This window comes from Nomascus leucogenys, chromosome 11 (genome assembly GCF_006542625.1).
Source record: "Nomascus leucogenys isolate Asia chromosome 11, Asia_NLE_v1, whole genome shotgun sequence".
In the NCBI taxonomy this organism is placed as follows: Eukaryota; Metazoa; Chordata; class Mammalia; order Primates; family Hylobatidae; genus Nomascus; species Nomascus leucogenys.
In genome coordinates, this window is record NC_044391.1 from 79944407 (window position 1) to 79964457 (window position 20051).

The following is a 20051-nucleotide window of genomic DNA, read 5'->3' on the forward strand; positions in this document are numbered from 1 at the left end:
TTTTTTTTTTTGCAAACCCCTTAAACTGTTTAGAGAAAATGTTTGATAAAACTCTTAAGATGAATTTGCTATCAAGAATGGAAAACATGTTCTTGGGTTTTTTTCTTTTCTTCTTTTGGTTTTTATTTAAACCAACTTGGTACTAAGTTCTAGAGGCAAGATAAATCTACTTTTGAGCTATTTGTAATATCTCTAGCGTAGACCTTGATCCTAAGAGATAGAATTATAGTAACTGTTAAAATGAAATGTAGCTAGAAATATGATAAGCTGTTGATATGTGTGTCTGTCATAGTGAGATTACATTTACTTTAAAGGAAACTGCACAGTACCTATACTGCAAATATGTTTAGTATTTTTTTAAAGTTGTGCATCTGAGAAAGCGTGATTAAAATTAGCTTTTTAGATGGTGCTCACCACCTTTAAGGCCATTAAGGGTAGCATCCAAAGACTAAAGGGAATTTAGTTTTAACTCTGCATAGTCTTTTCTGGCAATTAAAAATGATTAGGTTTATCTTTTTTCCCTATGAAAGTTAATGAGCAAATGGATCTCAAGCTGTTGTAAGCAGCGTAGTATTGCTAAGGCTTAGATTTTGTGATCTGAATTAAAATTCAAGTTCTGCCACCTTGTCAGCTTAGTCATTTAAGGTAATTTATTCTTCCTCTAAAAGATAGCATTAAGAATGCCTGCCTTGTTAGGAATGTTGTGAGAATTTTGTTAAATGAGGTATGTAAAATGTTTAGCATGGGATCTGGAACATTATAAGCATATGATAAATAATAGCTATTATATTTTTTCAAAAATGATACTATATTTTTTAGGCAGCTAATGTTCTATTTCAGGAATGTCTGTCACGTTGTCTGGGAAAGATATGGCACATAGAAGTTATCACTTATGCGCATTTGGAGCTCATGAGATCACTTTAAGAATTGCCATTGTATTACCAAATAGTTTGGTTAATTATTATTTATAATGTAGATTATGTGGTTTATTATTACCACGTGTTGTAATTTCTCTTACACCATTATCATTCCCTCAAACATCCAGCTCTTTGAATTGGACGAATCCTTCCTAAGAGATAGATTTCAGTGAAATTGATAATTCAAAAGTAAATTATGTATGACATTAAGGAGGATTTTAAAGTTTACAAGGAAGTTTATTTCAAATATATACTTACTGATCACCAACTGTATTTCAGGCACTCTCCTAGGTGCAAATGATACGGAGATATAAGACAATGGTTGCTTTCAAAAGGCTTATAGCCTGGTAGAAAAGACAGACAACAGAACGATTAATTAAACTGAAAATGGTAAGTGTGCTGATACATGTTTCCCCAGGGCATTACAGGAACACAGAGCAGGAAATTGTAATCATCAGGAAGAGAGTTAGGGAGAAAATAAGCTAAAACTGATGAGATTTTCTGAAAGTGATGTTACTTGAGCTGAGCTTTGAAAGAACACTCATTAGCTAGGAACAGGCAGTTGTGGAGACAAAGGCAACGTATAGATTTATATGTAGAGTGATATGGTTTGGCTGTGTCCCCACTAAATCTCAACTTGAATTGTATCTCCCAGAATTCCCACGTGTTGTGGGAGGGATCCAGGGGGAGGTAATTGAATCATGGGGGCTGGTCTTTCCTGTACTATTCTTGTGATAGTGAATAAGTCTTATGAGATCTGATGAGTTTATCAGGGGTTTCTTCTTTTGCTTCCTCCTCATTTTTCTCTTGCTGCTGCCTGGCCGGGCGTGGTGGCTTACACCTGTAATCCTAGCACTTTGGGAGGCTGAGGTGGATGAATCGTGAGGTCAGGAGTTCAAGACCAGCCTGACCAACATGGTGAAACCCTGGCTCTGCTAAAAATACAAAAATTAGCTGGGCATGGTGGCATACACCTGTAGTCCTAGCTACTCAGGAGGCTGAGGCAGGAGAATCACTTGAACCCGGGAGGCGGAGGTTGCAGTGAGCTGAGATCATGCCACTGCACTCCAGCCTGGGCGACAGAGCAAGACTCCATCTCAAAAAAAGAAAAAGAAAAGACAGACAAACAAAAAAGAAGTGGCTTTTGCCTCCCACCATGATTTTGAGGCCTCCCCAGCCATGTGGAACTGTAAGACCAATTAAACCTCTTTCTGTTCCCAGTTTCGGGTATGTCTTTATTAGCAGTTTGAAAACGGGCTAATACAGTAAATTGGTACCAATAGAATGGGGCGTTGCTGAAAAGATACCTGAAAACGTGGAAACGACTTTGGAATTGGGTAACAGGCAGAGGCTGGAACAGTACCTCCTGTGGAGGCAAATGTGGGAAAGTTTGGAACTCCCTAGAGACTTGTTGAATGGCTTTGCCCAAAGTGCTGATAGCAATACGGACAATACAATCCAGGCTGAGGTGGTCACAGATGGAGATGAGGAACTTGTTGAGAACTGGAGCAAAGGTGACTCTTGTTATGTTTTAGCAGAGAGACTGGCAGCATTTTTCCCCCGCCCCAGAGATTTGTGGATGATTTAGGGTATCTGGTGGAAGAAATTTCTAAGCAGCAAAGCATTCAAGAGGTGACTTGGGTGTTGTTAAAGGCATTCAGTTTTAAAAGAGAAACAGAGCATAAAAGTTCAGAAAATTTGCAGCCTGACTATGCAATAGAAAAAAACAGTCTCTGGGGAGAAATTCAAGCTGGCTGCAGAAATTTACATAAGTAGCAGGGAGCCTAATGTTAATCCCCAAAACCATGGGGAAAATGTCTCCAGGCCATATCAGAGAACTTCATGGCAGCCCCTCCCATCACAGGCCCAGAGGCCCAGCAGGAAAAAGTGGTGTCGTGGGCCAGGCCCAGGTCCCTATGCTGAAAAGAGCCAGTGTACAGCTTGGGCTGTAGCTTCAGAGGGTGGAAGCCCCAAGCCCTGGAAGCTTCCAGGTGTTATTAAGCCTGCGGGTGCACAGAAGTCACAAATTGAGGTTTGGGAACCTCCGCCTAGATTTCAGAAGATGTTTGGAAATGCCTGGATGCCCAGGCAAAAGTTTGCTGCAGGAGCAGGGCCCTCATGGAGAACCTCTGCCAGGGCAGTGCAGAAGGGAAATATGGGGTTGGAGCCCTCACACAGAGTGCCTAGTGGGGTGCTGCCTAGTAGATCTGTAAGAAGAGGGCCACCATCCTCCAGGCCCCAGAATCGTAGATCTACCGACAGCTTGAACCGTGTGCCTGGAAAAGCCACAGTCACTCAATGCTAGCCCATGAAAGCAGCCGGGAGGGAGGCTGTACCAGGCAAAGTCACAGAGGTGGAGCTGCCCAAGACCATGGGAACCCACTTCTTGCATCAGCGTAATCTGAATTTGAGACCTGGAGTCAAAGGAGATAATTTTGGAACTTTAAAGTTTGACTGCCCCGCTGGATTTCAGACTTGCATGGGCCCTGTAACCCCTTTCTTTTGGCCAGTTGTCTCCCATTTGGAATGGCTATATTTACCCAATACCTGTACCCACATTGTGTCTGGGAACTAACTAGCTTCCTTTGGATTTTACAGGCTTATAGGCGGAAGGAACTTGCTTTGTCTCAGATGAGACTTTGGACTGTGGACTTTTGGGTTAATGCCGAAACGAGTTAAAACTTTGGGGTATTATTGGGAAGGCATGGTTGGTTTTGAAATGTGAGGGCATGACGTTTGGAGGGGCCAGGGCAGAATGATATGGTTTAGCTGTGTCCCCACCAAATCTCAACTTGAATTGTATCTTTCAGAATTCCCACGTTGTGGGAGGGAGCCTGGGGGAGGTAATTGAATCATGGGGGCCAGTCTTTCCTGTGCTATTCTTGTGATAGTGAGTAAGTCTCACGAGATCTGATGAGTTTATCAGGGGTTTCTGCCTTGGCTTCCTTCTCATTTTTCTCTTGCCAACACCATGTAAGAAGTGCCTTTCACTTCCCGCCGTGGTTCTGAGGCCTCCCCAGCCATGTGGAACCATAAATCCAGTTAAACCTCTTTCTGTTCCCAGTTTCGGGTTTGTCCTTATCAGCTGCATGAAAACAGACTAATGCATAGAGATAATATATTTTTATTAACATGCATGGCTATGTGACTTTCGGCAAGTTATTTTCCTTCACAAGATTGTTGTTAGTATTAAAAGAAATAATAGACTGCAGCTTCCAGTCACGATGGAATAACAAGAATCAGATTTACTCTCCTTCTTGAAACAACTAAAAACCTGGACAAAATATTTGAAAAAACAGCTCTCGAGACAGTGAGCATCAAATATGAAGTATGATGATTCCTGAGAGATGGGAAAAAAATGAGGTGATTCCTATGATTGCCTCAACTTACTGCCTAGAGAAAGTTTCTAGATCATGCTACAAAGAGGAGAAACCCAGTCAGAGCCTAGTGGTCTCCTGGAGTTGAGAAGATGGAGCTGTGAGACCAGGAAGGCCAAAGCATCTGGGATTCACAGAACAAGTTACCTGAGAGGAGTGAGCTGCAAGAGATCGTCACAGAGTGCCCCTTGAGTATTTAGCAGACTACTAATCAGTACATGCATAAGAGGAAACTGAAGCTTGGGAAATAGCCACCTAAAATGATTAGTGGGAACAATAACTGGTACTCACAAACAGTTCCTGTTCTCAGCAACCTTTGTGGTGTTTAAATAGAGTATAAAAACCATCTTCCCTTAATAGTGGGGGGAAATTACAGATGTAAAGCTGTTCTGGTCCTGCCTAACAAAGCAGGATGCGAAGGGATCAAACTACTTTCCAAGTACTTTAACTGTGTCCTAGAACAAAATTCCAAGTCTACTTATAGGAATACAAAAATATCCGGCACTGACACAAAAAAATGTCTGACATCCTATCAAAAATGACCAAACGCAAGAAAATATATATTAAAGAGAAAGCAAGAAAATACACCATATGTTAAAGAGAAAAATCAGGTGAAACTGACCCAGAATTGACACAGTGATAGATTTAGTAGACAAGGATATTATTAATAGAGTTATTATAACTGTATTGCACCTGATCAGAGAGCCATACCAGAAAGAGTGAACATATTAAGTAGAGACATGGAAACTATTTAAAAAAACACACAAAATTCTAGACACGAAGGCTATACAGCTGAAATGAAAAATACACTGGATGAGATTAGGGGATATGGTACATTGTAGAAAATGGATTAGTGAGCTGGAAGACATAGCAAAAGAACTATCCAAAATGAAACTAGAGAGAAAAAGAAAGCTTAAAAATGAAGAGCATTTGTGAGTTGTGGTACAACTTTGAGTAGCCAACCATACAATATACATGGAGTTGCCAAAGGAAAGGAAAGGAAGCAGCAGAAAAAGAGAAGAATGAATAATGACTGAAAATTTTCCAAATTTGATAAAAACTATAAACCAGCAGACCCAAGAAGCTCAGTGAACCCCAAACACACAAAAAGAGATAAATGAGGCTGGGTACGGTGGCTTACATCTGTAATCCCAGCAGTTTGGGAGGCTGAGATGGGTAGATCACTTGAGGTCAGGCCAACATGGTAAAACCCCGTCTCTACCAAATATAAAAAAATTAGCCGGACATGGTGCAATGCGCCTGTAATCCTAGCTACCTGGAAGGCTGAGGCAGGAGAATTGCTTGAACCCAGGAGGCTGAGATTGTGGTGAGCTGAGATAGTGCCATTGCACTCCAGCCTAGCCGACAGAGCGAGACTCCGTCTCAAAAAAATAAAAATAAAAAGATGAATGAAATTACATCAAGTCATATCATAATCAAAATGCTTTTTAAAACCAGTTATGGAAAGGAAAATCTTTAAAACAGAGAGAAATATATACTTATTATTATGCATAGAGGAATGCAAATAGGTATGAAAGCAGATTTTTCATTGGAAACAATGCAAACCACAGACAGTAAAGTGACATCATTAAAATACCAAAAGAAAAGTTTTATAAAATTTGAATTCTATACCTTGAGATAATTTCTTTCAAAAATGTAGGCCAAATGAATATTTTTAAAAAGACATACAAAAACTGAAATAACTCATCACCAAATAATCTGTACCACAAGAAATATCACAGGGTGCCCTTTTAGCATTAGGGAAAATGACACCAGATGAAAACCTGGGTTGACATAAGAGAACAGAGAGTGAAGGAAATGCTAACCACATGGATAAATATGTCTCTTTAAAAGATAACTTCTTAAAGCATCAACAACAACGTTTTGTGGAGTTTATTGCAATATATGACAACAATGACAATAATACTAAGGAAGCTTGGAGAGGAGAAATGAAAGGAGTATTGTAAGTTTTTGGTAGTATAGAAGAAATGGTATAATGAAGAGTTATAGCCAATAAGCCAACAAGGAATATAAAGTAGCATTATAAAATACCCAATCTAGGCCAGGCGCGGTGGCTCACGCCTGTAATCCCGGCACTTTGGGAGGCCGAGGCTGGCGGATCACCTGAGATCGGGAGTTCGAGACCAGCATGGCCAACATGGTGAAACCCCATCTCTACTAAAAAAAAAAAAAAAAAAATTAGCTGGGCGTGGTGTTGGGCACCTGTAGTCCCAACTACTCGGGAGGCTGAGGCAGAGAATCGCTTGAACCCAGGAGGCAGAGGTTTCAGTGAGCCAAGATTGTGCTAACAAGATGGGCAACAGAGCAAGATTCTGTCTCAAAAAAAAAAAAAAAAAATCCAATCTAAGAGAAGGCAGAAAAGTAAATTGCAGTGTGGTAGATTAATAATTATGGTAAGTGTATGTTGGTCTAAAAATTCCAATTATAAAGCACAGTTTTTCAGATTGTATAATAAAGCAAGATCCAGCTACATGCTGCTTACTTAAAAAAGTACACTTTAAGTATATAAAGCAGGTAAAAATGGTGGAAAAAGATATACCAGGCTAAAACTTAGTAATGTTAAGATGTCAGTTCTCCTCAAATTGATACGTAGAATTGGTTCAATCCCATGCATCCTCCCAACAGGACTTTAAACAAAAAAAGAAAAAAGGACAACTTTATTCTAAAAATTGAGAATGCAAAGGATTTAGAAGAGCGAAAACTGCATTGAAAAAGAAAGGTAGAGGAGTTACTCTATCTGATTTCAAGAATTAATACCAAGCAATAATAATCAAGACAGTGGGGTGTTGGCATCACTATTGACAAATAGATCAATGGATCACAATTAGAATCTAGAAAGAGACTCATCATATGTGCGTGTGTGTGTGTGTGTGTGTGTGTGTGTATGGTAAATTGATTTTTGAGAAAAATGCAAAGTCAGTTGAGTGGAAATAGTCTTTTCCACAGATGGTGCTGGAACAATTGGATAGCCATATATAGTACCTAAATAAAAAAGGTTTTCAGTGCATACCTTGTACTGTATTAAAAAATTAATTGAAAGTCTTCATAGAATTAAATGTAAAACAAAACTATAAAACTTCTAGGTATAAATACAGGACAAATCTTTGTGACTTCAGATTAGGTAAAGATTTCTTAAATACACCACCATAAAAGCCTGATTCCTAAAAGAGGAAATTGGCAGAGTATGGTGGCTCATGTCTGTAATCCCAGCACCTTGGGAGACCAAGGCAGGCAGATCCCTAGAGCCCAGGAGTTAGAAGCTGCAATGAGCTACAATCCTGCCACTGCATTACAGCCTGGATGACAGAGCAAGACCCTGCCTCTTAAAAAGAAAAAGGAGAAGAAGAAATTGATGGATGGGATTTCATCAAAAGTCCAGTTGGATTTTGCATATCAAATTTCCAAACTGTATATGAAATAAATTACTTTTGTTAAAGAACTCTGGAAACTCAATTTTGAGTGAACAATCTAATAAAAATTGGCAAAAGATTTGAACATCCATTTTACCAAGGAAGATATATGGATAATCAGTACATGAAAAGATGCTCAACACCATTATTCATTAGGGAAATACAGACCACAATGAGACACCACCACATACCTACTAGAATTTTGAAATTAAGAAGACTGTCTCTACCAAGTGATGGTTGGGATGTAGAGCAACTGTAACTCTCATACCCTACTGGTGGATACTAAAAACACTTTGGAAATAGCTTGGTAGTTTCTTAAAAAGTTATAGATATATTTACCATATGACTTAGCCATTTCAATTATAGATATTTACCCAAGAGATATGAAAGCACATATTTATACAAAGATGTGTACCTGAATCTTAGCACCTTTTATAATAGCAAAAATTGGAAATAATTTGAACATTTATTGATAGTTGAATGCATAAAGAAATTAGGGTATATCCTTACAGTGGAATACTACCCAGCAATAAAACAAAATGAATTGTTGATAGACATAACAACATGGATAAGTTTCAAATTAATTGTGTGCTGAATTTAAAGACCAGATATATTAAATATGTACACTTTATTGTAGTTCAATTATACCTCGATAAAGCTGTCTGAAAATGTTTTCAGAAAAAATAGGAGTAACACGTGCTTGGCACAATGTAGACATTTTAGTAAATAGTATTTCTTTTTTTACATTGTTATTTTGACTCTCTCTCTCCGATTATACTGTAAGATCCTTGAAGTCAGGAACTATATCTTTTCATCTTTTTATTCTCAACTTGTAACACAGTACCTTATATAGAAGACATAGTTTATAAAATTTTTTGAACAAATGAAAGTAATAAATTTCGGATGATTGAATGTAGTGACAAGACTCTGTAAAGGGCCCAGTAGTACTCTAGCACCATTTCCCTATGAGATGTGAAGTTATTTCAACTATACATTCTCTTCAAACAGGAAGTTCCAATTACTCTCTTATAAGTCGGTTAAAGGTTATTTTATATTCTTTTTGTATAAAGAGAACATATGATATTATGGAATTGAGGGCAATATCAAAAAATCTAAATCTAATCTTAAATCTGATCTTAATTTTTTTTTTTCTTGAGATGGAGTCTTACTCTGTCTGGAGGCAGGAGTGCAGTACACAATCATAGCCCACTGCAGCCTCAAACTCCTGGGCTCAAATAATTCTCCCGCCTCTGCCTCCCAAGAACTTGGGACTACAGGCTTGTATGTGTAGTGCAACTAATGGCTGACTAATTGTTTTGTTGTATAGAGACAGGATCTTGCTTTGTTGCCCAGGCTGGTCTTGAACTCATGGCTTCAAACAGTCCTCCTGCCTCAGCCTCCCAAAATGCTGGGATTGCAGGCATGAGTTGCCACGCCCACCCCAAATGTTGTTTCTCTTTTTATTTTTAAAAAAAAATTTGAATTTTTGTGATTACATGGTAGGTGTATATATTTATGAGATACATGAAATATTTTAATATAGGCATGCAATGCATAATAATCACATCAGAGTAAATGGGGTATCCATCCCCTCAAGCATTTATCCTCTGTGTTACAAACAATTTTAATTTTCTTTGTTACCCTAATTTCGATTTTTTTGAAACATTGCACATCTAATTTTGTTTCCAACTTTGAGTTCTTTTTAGGTGAGTCACAGTCTTTTCTTTCAGACTTTCTACTTTTCTCTCGTTAACAACCTCAAAAGTGTTGTTGGCAGATGGAATGGCTTTAACTTCATCAACTTTCAGAATTTCCATAGTGGTGGCCAGGGGTTTAGGGAGCTGAATATGAATGGAAGTGAGAAAGGTAAACAAATAGTTTCAATAGTTTAGTATGTAAACTAGTTTATATAAGGATAGGCTTCTCTCTTATCATTAATATATCCTCATGGGTGGCTCAAAGGATTATGCTGGTTTTGAATGTATGCTTTGGCAGTATTTTGAGAATCTAGACATGCAGTAATTTATAAGGAACTCAAGAGATAAGAATAAATCCAGAGTCAGGAAAAACTCTAGACATTGAGAATGGTCATCTCCACAAGCCATTATGAGACTGACCTATCATTTGGTTAATCTTAGAAGTTTTTGTGTTTTTTTAAATTATTTTATTATTATTTTTTATTTTAGAGTTTGGGGATACATGTACTGTTTTGTTACATGTTTATTACAAGAATAATGGTGGGATCGGGCTTCTAGTGTGTCATGATCCACATATTGGACATTGTACCCAGTAGGTAACTTTTCACCCCTCACTCCCCTCCCAACCTCCTCTCTTTTGGAATCTCTAGAGCCTGTTTTCTCCATCTTTATGTCCATGTATACCATTTGTGTAGCTTGGCTTTCACTTATAACTGAGAACATGTGGTATTTGACTTTCTGCTTCCCTGTTAGTTCACTTAAGATAATAGCCTACAGCTTCATCTAGGTTGCTGCAAAGGACATGATTTGGTTCTTTTTTTATGGCTGCATAGCAGTCCATAGTGTACATATACTACATTTTCTTTATCCAATCAACTGTAAGTGGACACTTAGGTTTGTTTCATGACTTTGATATTGTAAATAGCACTGCAATAAACATTTAAGTTCAAGTGTCTTTTTTATAGAATGATCTCTTTTTCTTTGGGTAATGAGATTACAGGATTGAATGGTAGTTCTATTTTTATTTCTTTGAGATATCTCCTATTGTTTTCCACAGAAGTTGAACTAATTTAAATCCCCATCAACAGTGTATGAGCATTCCCTTTTCTCTGCATCCATGTTAACTAACATCTGTTGTTTTTTTAACTTTTTAATAATAGCTATTCTGAGTGGCGTAAGATGGTATCTCAGCGTAGTTTTAAATTTGCATTTCTCTGATGATTAGCAATGTTGAGCATTTTTTTTCATGTGTTTCTTGGCCACCTGTATTTCTTTTGAGAAATTTCTGTTCATGTTCTTTGCCCAGTTTTTAATGGGACTGTTTGTGATTCTCTTCTCTAAACCTAAGGCTTACAAATGGAGTTAAGTAGTCCAGCCCCCTTTGCTCCCACCAAGGAATTATTACTAGTTTTAGCAATTTTAAGTCCTATGTGATATAAATTTCTAATAGCACTACAGTTTTCTTTTATCTAGTCAAAATTATGGTACAGTATCTGTACTGACGTTTTTTATTATTAATAATAGTTTTAACTTTAATATGGCCTTTAAAGACTCACACTAAAACTTTACATTATTCTTACTGCTCTATTTTTTTTTTTTTTTTTTTTTTTTTTTTTTGAAACAGGGTCTCCCTCTGTCACCCAGGCTGGAGTGCAGTGGCACAATCTTGGCCCATTGCAATGTCTGCCTCCCAGGTTCAAGTGATTCTCCTGCCTCAACCTCCTGAGTAGCTGGGATTACACGCATGTGCCACCAGGCCCGGCTAATTTTTGTATTTTTAGTAAAGACGGGGTTTCACCATATTTGTCAGGCTGGTCTGCAACTCCTGACCTCAGGCGATCTGCCTGCCTTGGCCTCCCAAAGTGCTAGGATTACAGGCTTGAGCCACGTGCCCAGGCTCTCACTGTTCTATTAATTCTATTAATGTCAACACTACCATTTATGTTTTAAGGGAGTCATATTTATATTCTCTGTAATTCTATTTTTGTGATATTCTTTAATTATGTACTATTGATGTTGGGTGTTGGTTTTTGTTTGTTTTTTTTTGCTTAAACAACAGAAATATATATTTTTTTATTTTATTTTATTTTATTTTATTTTATTTTATTTTATTTTATTTTATTTTATTTTATTTTTAGAAAAGGTCTGGCTCTATCACCCAGGCTGGAGTACAGTGGTGCGATCTCACCTCACTGCAATCTTCACCTCCCAGGCTCAAGCTATCTTCCCACCTCAGTCTCTCAAGTAGCTGGGACCACAGGTGCATGCCACCATGCCTGACTAATTTTTGTATTTTTTGTAGAGATGGAGTTTTGCCATGTTGCCCAGGCTGGTCTCGAACTTGTGAGCTCCAGTGATCTGCCCACCTTGGCCTCCCAAAGTGCTAGGATTACAGGCACGAGCCACCATGCCCAGCCTAGAAATGTATTTTCTCATTGTCTTGGAGACTAGAGGTTCAAGATCAAAGTGTTAGTAGGGTTGGTTCCTTCTAAGGCCTCTCTTCTTGGCCTGCAGATGGCTGTCTTCTTTCTGTGTCTTCCCATGGTCTTCTATCTGCAGAAATAGTGTTTTTTAATGGAAAACATTTTTTTCTCATTTAGTTTCTATCATATAAAGTACTTGTGACATTATGCTCTTAAACATGTCTCCATTTAAAATTTTTTTTGAGAAATTGCTATATACTTTGCATCTGTATTTGGTAATACTGTTTATTCATTAAGGTATAATTTCTGGTTCTGAATAATATTAATACCATTTACGAATTTTAGATGAAATTTATACTGATCCTGGAGTCTAATACATGCTAAAATAACTAAAGCATTAGAAATTTTAGCATGCAGGCCCCAAAGGTATTTTCATTCTAAGCCAGCTAGTGTGATGATAGATAACTAAAAATGGGTTGGTATAAAATATTTTTTTAATTCTATATTCTGTTTCTTTCTTCCTCCTTAATCCTTTCTTTAAAAAATAACTATAGATAGCAGTCACAATGAAGGCAACATAAATCAGACTGCCTTCTCTTCATTTTCGTTTTCATCTTCAACTGAGCTACTTTTTCTGAGCCAGGCAGCTACTGATGCAGATAGACAGGTGGGACGCAGAGGGTTTCAGCCAAGAGGCCTGTGGTGATGCTTTCCCTCTTCTGAGACAAACTCAAGCCTAGAAACAATGGAAGGAAGCCCTTGCGAAAGATTTGAGGAGCAGGTCACTGAGAGGAAAAAGACTACAGCCCAAGAATCCTATATCCATTCAACTTATTCACCAGTCACAGTAAGAAAAGGCTATTTGCAGATGGGCAAAAAGTGAGTGAACATTTGCATCTGTACAACCTATTCAAGAAAAAGGCTTGAGCAATAAATCTAAGCAAAGTAAAACTATTTATAAAATACAGATTACTTTTAAAAGTTTGATCAATGTAACAATATATCCTCATAGTTGGAGTTCATCCCTATATTTCATAAATAAAATTTAGCAAGTTATATCTGCATAGGCACATATTTTTAGGATCAAATTTCATTTACTGGGTCAAGTATATTATTTTGGACAATTTTTTTTAAACGGAATCACAACTCTATTACGCATTTATATCTGTGTGAATTAATTGATTTTATTTCCTGAGTATCCTAGTGATTTAGTTAGAATGATCCTGAGATTTGGAGTCAGAGTCTTAGTTTTAGTTCATCATTTACAAGTAGAGGCAAGTTACTAAACTGCTGTTATTTCCAGTTTTTGTTTGTCTTTGAAATATGAATCCTGTATTATAAATTGTTGGAGTTATTAGTGAAAAATAAGTATATCTTAACAGGTATATTTATATAAATATTATAATTATGATATATAACTATTATATAATTATATAAATATATATATCTAAATATTATATATAATATATAATTATAATATATAAATATTATAATTAGCCATCAAGACTTTCCTAGCTGGGCATAGTGTCTCACATCTGTAGTCCTAGCCCTTTGGGAGGCCTAGGTGGGAGGATTGCTTGAGGCCAGGAGTTTGAGACCAACCTGGGCAACATGGTGAGACACCAACTCTATGAAACAACAGAAAAAAGGAGCTGGGTGTGGTGGTGCACACCTGTAGTCCTAGCTACTCAGGGAGCTGAGGCAGGAAGATTACTTGAGCCCAGGAGTTCAACACTGCAGTGAGCCGTGATCACACTGCTGCACGTTAGCCTAGGCAACAGAGTGAGACCCTATCTCTTACAAAAAAGAAAAAAGAATCTTTCCTTAGGAATGGTAGTGACTATATCTTCAAGATAATGGTTATAGATGTGGAGAGGAAGAGATCTTCTGTAGAGGGAGATTTCATGGAGTAGAAGACTTTGACAATATTGCTATTAATATTTTATTGAATATTGGGTATACATTATTATGTATATATTTTCTGTCTTAAATATTAATTGTTAAAAAATCTTTCCTTATGAAATACAAAAAAAATTACTAATGAAATATCTTAACCAGTAAAATGTCTAGGATTTTTCTATCAAAGGACACTACTTACAAGGACGCTCTGACATGTATGCTTCCTAATTCTTCGCTTGCTTAGGATCTGCTTGAATCTGGCCTGTAAAAGTACTGTATTTATCCACATTCTGTACTGGTTTTCATGGTAACTTAAATGCTTGTGAAAAAGTTACAAATTTCATAACCCTAGGCTTGCATTTCTGCATGACCACAATCAGTTGGTGCTGGGTATCAGCTGCTTCCTTTAGTTGGGGCATGTGGTTCAGAGTTCTCCACACTTCCCTGTGCTTTCTGATACTAATGTCAAATGTCATTTGCCATTTATCATCATAAATGTTTGCATTAATGGCTTGATACCTGTAGACATTTTAGTTTATGACTTTTATATTCAGTAGATATCACAGTCTTCTGTTGATATTTTGCTTTGATATTTTAATTTGATGTCACATATTTCCAATACTTTATAACTTTATAAAGCATGCTTACATACATTTTCCCTTAAACATATCACATAAAGTACTGTTTATTGGTTGTCATCTCCTCCTTCTCTAATAACCAATCAGTCCTTTTGTTTTACCAATTAAATATTTCTCAAATCTGTGTTGTCCTGTTTGACCTTACTGCTATTGTTTCAGCTCAGGCCCTTCTCTCACCTGGAATTCATTAATTGCCACCTAACTGAGCTCCTTGCCTCTAGACACATTCCTTTCAATTCATCCTCAAAAATATTGCTAGAGTAATGTATCAAAGTGCAGATATGATCACATCTCCCCTTTGTTTAAAATTTTTCTAAGTCTCTTCATCTTCCATGGCAGGGGTTGGCACACTTTTTCTTTAAGGTCCAGATAGATATTTTAGGCTTTGCTGATCCTAAGATTCCTGCTACAAATAATGAACTCTTATTGTTGAGTTGATCACAAAAGCCAGTAGGCACTATGTAAACAAATGGCATGGCCTATATCCCAGTAAAACTTACTTACGAAACCAGGCCACTGGTCCAGGTCTATAGTCTCTTAATCCCTGTTCTGTGATATAAAAGGTTCTCCCAGTCTCCTCACTTGTCTCATCTACCACTCTTCCATCTTGTTTCCTATAGGTTTTTCAGAAGGACCATTCAAATTCTTAAACTTTTCTGAGCACAACATCTTTCTGTATCCAGTTATTTAATTCTTTTATTCAGGCTGGGTTTCTTTTTACAAATAGCAAAATATTCTAATGTATCACACAAATTATTAATTTTGAAGTGATTATTTTCATATATAAAACTGGGGTTATTTTGTTTATTGCTGACAACTTTATAAATATATGAATTGAAGTCTCAAGTATAGACAACAGTTTTTTTAACAGTTCTTTAGTAAAAAGTCATAGTCTTGACATAATTCATGACATAATTTGTTGTTGTTGTTTAATATGTTATCCAAAAATCTCAGAGTGCGGTCACTGGTAGGAAATTAGTTTAGTTTCTTTTTCTTTTTTTTTTATTTTTTTTTTTTTCTTTTGAGACAGAGTCTTGCTCTCTTGCCAGGCTGGAGTACAGTGGCACAATCTTGGCTCACTGCAGCCTCCCGGGTTCAAGCAATTCTCCTGCCTCAGCCTCCCAAGTAGCTGGGACTATAGGTGTGTGCCACCATGCCCAGCTAATTTTTATATTTTTAGTAGAGATGGTGTTTCACCATGTTGGGCCAGGATGGTCTCAATCTCTTGACCTTGTGATCCACCTGCCTCGGCCTCTCAAAGTGCTGGGATTACAGGCGTCAGCCACTGCGTCCGGCTGGAAATTAGTTTAGTTTCATTGTTATCAATTATATTGAATCAAGGTTCACTGAAAAAACAATTTTAGGACAGTTCATAGGAGCCGGAAGCATATAAGCCAAATTGTATCCTATCTTCATCACAATTGTTCCTTTAAATTCTAGTTAGGAAAACAGAAAAGTGGTTTTAGAGTCGGACTTGCCTGAAATATTGAACTTAAAGGTTGCTATTTAAATTCTCATAGATTACTTGCCTGTTTCTATGTGCAAAGAAATAACACAACTGAAGAATATGTTGTTAAATGTGTGTGCCTTGCCTTGTTATTAAATTTCAGTTAATTATGTTATTGCTGATTGGTACAATGTTGGATAGTAAGTGAAACTTTTTCCAGGAAAAAAAAATGAAAGAAGCTTATCATTCTTGCATCATATATGCAAATGCAAGATGTGATAGATTTTAATATAAATTATGTTAAAGCTCTTTAAATTTCCAAATATTTGCAAACAAATGCATTAATTTAAAACTCCATCAATTAAAACTGACCTGTAAATGTCTCGTATGGTTGATTTTTTTTTTTTTTCTTTTTTAGCCACCGGCTGAACAGGCCAAAGCCAGACTACAGCTGGTTCTTGAAGCTGCTGGTAAGTGTTGATAATTAACTTTTATTAAATGAAGAAGTGACAAGTAAACCCTAGGCTGGTAGCATGCTTAGAAATGAGTAAAAAAAAACTATTTTTATATATCCTCACAAATGTATCAGATCTAGATTATATATATGGCCATATATTATCCGAAATATTTATTACCACAATATAATGCTAAGTGTATTGCTAATAGGTCATTCTTTACCTTTTCATTTATAAAATTGGCTTCAGTTTTAGTTTTTTATTTTGATGAAGCCCAGTTGATTAATTTGTCTTTTATGTACTATGGTTTTGGTGACGTGTTTAAGAATTCTTTGACTAATCCCAGATTATGATTTTTTCTTACATTTTCTTTCTTTTGAAAGAAAAATTAAAATGGAGGAGTTAGTCTTAAATCTAACGTGTAAAACCATAAAACTTTATATTTTATGGCTTTTATTTATATAAAATATAACTTTATATTTTATGATTTTACACTTTACATTTAAGACCAACCCCTCCATTTTAATTTTTTAAATAAGGTGTAATGTTTAGGTTGAGATTTTCATTGTTCTAAAGAAAATGAGATCAGTGTCATTTAGTAATTTCCCCAATTACATTGGACTAACTCACTGGACTGTATGTTCTGGATACCATGTACTCTTCAAGTGCTGTATATTTTATTTCTCAATGGTACTATAATGCTGTGACTTTGATTTTAGATACCATGTTCACTTGCATATAGACATTAAATACTTTATTTTTTAAAAAATATATAAGATCTATATTTTCTGAGTACTGACATTTTACTTTGAATCTTAATGTGCTCTTCAAAAATGTATATAACTTATTCAAACAATAAGTTTTAATGAGTAGTACAATAGTCCTCTCTTATACATGGTGGATATCTTCCAAGCGTCCAGTTGGTGTCTCAAACCATGGGTAGTACAAAACCCTGTATCTGTATCTATATTTTTCTATCTATATATCTAATTTGTATCTGTATCTAGATACACACACACGTATACACACGCTATATTTTTTCCTATACATGCATACCTATGATAAAGTTTAATTTATGAATTAGGTAAGAGATTAATAATAATAAAATGAAACAATTATAATAATATACTTTAATAAATATAAATGTGGTTTCTTTCTCTCACTTTCAAAATGTACTGTAATCACCTATTTTTGGACCACAGTTGACCGCAGGTAACTGAAACCACAGAAAATGAAACTGCAGCTGCAGATGATGGGAGACTACTGTATATATTTCTTAAAAATTTTTTACTATAAAGAGCTCATAATTTCAAGCTGGAAAAATGAGAATTCTATTGTAACATCAAAAGTAATTTCAGACCACCAAATGATAATAGTTATATTTTTAGGATTCATTGATCAAGAAAATACGTATGTGCATATTGATTCAAGGATCGCTTGCATCAGCTCTTTGTATTCTCATTTAAAGTGTCCACAGTCTAAAGATTGGAAACTCCAGTATGATCGATATACTAGCTTCCTGAATTATTAATAGAGTAACTTACCATGTAGGTAAAAAGATTGGCAAATGTTTTAGTTTTGATGAAGTGTCTCTATACTCCTCCTTATTACTCTAAAAATAATTTATAGTTTATGTTTTTATCTTATTTGTTTTCTTTGTATGTAGAAAACATCACTTACTAAAATTTTATTGTTAATGGTTTTTTTTAACATTTTCACTCAAAATATACTGTAGGATAAATCTAATTAATTTGATTCTATATCATTTACATAATATGCATGGCATTTTGCCTTGAAAAAGTATTTCCAGCTCATAATTGAGTATTCCAGCTCATAATTGAGTAAACCCTTGCTTTGAAGGAAAATATTTATGTTGCCTAGCACAGAAAACATTTGTTTCCACGAATGCAATTTTAAATAATTTTATTTCATAGTTTTATTCAGTTTTTAAAAAATATTTAGTATGATTTTGAAACACATTAGAAAATAGATGTGATACTCCAGACCTCACAGTGTATAACTTGCTTATATCCATCTGAGTTTTCATCCCTCACATTTAACTTCAATGTTCTAAATTGTATCTAAGGATAAAGAGCTAGATTCTGTGAATTTAAGAAACATCCAAAATTATGACAATTTTCAAGTTAAAAAATTTATTTTGGCCTAGGCCAGATAAGCAAAAGACAGACCTTAGCTAAATGTTCAAGTTTTTAAGTCACTCTTTTTTATTGAATATTTATGTTGTTCAACTTTTCCCTCTTACCAATAACACTGTAATGAACACCCTCTTATACATTGTGTTAGTCATATTCTATTTTATTTTGGGAGGAGTTGTTACTATAGAAATGAGTTTATGAGGTCAGAGTGTATTAACATTTTAGGTTGGTCCAAAAGTAATTGCGGTTTTGGCAAAACCTCAGTTACTTTTGCACCAATTTAATAGAATGGCTTTTTGTACATTTTTGCTGAATTGTTTTATAAAGCCTTGTGCTACTTTTCATTGCCACTGGTTAAGTAATCATTTTACTAGAATTGCTTTTTGATACCAGTTCCATGAATATATTGCTGTATAATATGATATAACATATTACACCTTTTTGAAAAATATCCAGCATTGTTTTTAATGAGAACTTGTGGCATAGTAGAGGGCAAGTAGATGGATAGGTAGGAGAAGAGTACATAGACAACTTACTGTCAAGGTTCCAGTTCTCTTTTTGGTGATGAATTTTAAGGTGTTCATTATATTATTAAAAATAAGCAAATAAACAAATAAGAAGAACTTGAGACCTGTCTGGTAAGTTTTGCAGTCCAGCCTAGTCTCAAGGTTGAGATAAATGGATAGGGAATTCTAGTAGTACCCATTGTCACATTGGAGTTCACTTAGGTTCCTAGGAAAAACACCTTGATTTGGGGGCCTTAAAAGTGGCCATGGGCAAAGACTTCAGGCCTTATGCTAGATTCTTGAGGCAGGATTAATTTTAGCCTTACAAGCAGCATAACTTGATAGATAAGGTTAATATGTAGAAATCCTACTATTAGACTTAGTTGTTTCCTCTAGCTCTGAGTCCCAGAAGAAAGTTTTATATTTAACTGTTGCATCATAATTGATTATATTAGTAAATGTTAATAATGTTATTGGTTTGGAATTAAAATCTGTTTCGAATATTTAGCCATGATTTTTAGTGGTGTGATTCCGAAAGGCATATGAAGGACTAAAATAAGATTAAACAAAATGTAACTATAGGGTGTTATGATTATTATATCAAACATAAATTTAAGTCTGAGATTTTATTGTATTTGGGTTAGGAACATACTTTATATGTGCTAAACTATTACATATTTGTACTTTGGTTCAAAACCTTGAACATTTTCTTTGACTCTTTTATAGGCGATAATTCACCTAGACTTAATTATTGTGATTTTGAAAATTGTTTTGTATTTATCCCTTTATTGTCTCTCCCACTGCCATCTCCTTAGTCTAGATGCCAAACATTTCACTCATGGCTTATTCCATTACCTCCTAATTGGCTTCCTGCTTCAATTCTATTACTTCTCTAGCGAGACACTAATAAATAGTGGGAAGATCCTAAGCCTGCCATCACCACTTGTTCTGTAACTTTGAGCAGTTCGATGTTTATTGTTTAGCCAGAACAGAGGGTTTTTTTAATCAAATATGACAGATGTGTGTTTTTTTTCTAGTTCATTGAGGTGAAATTTACATAACATAAAATTAATCATAATTGCTTAAAGTGAGCTATTCAGTGGCA

General features: G+C 35.8%; 1 protein-coding gene across 1 annotated transcript in view; it reads left to right on the forward strand.

Moving 5' to 3' along the window:
• The window catches only part of RSRC1 (arginine and serine rich coiled-coil 1), a 365746-nt gene that overhangs the window by 238244 nt on the left and 107451 nt on the right, over window positions 1-20051 (forward strand). The window contains exon 5 of the mRNA XM_030822753.1: window positions 16248-16299. Coding sequence (XP_030678613.1) covers window positions 16248-16299 — 52 coding nt within the window. The remainder of the gene's footprint in view (window positions 1-16247; window positions 16300-20051) is intronic.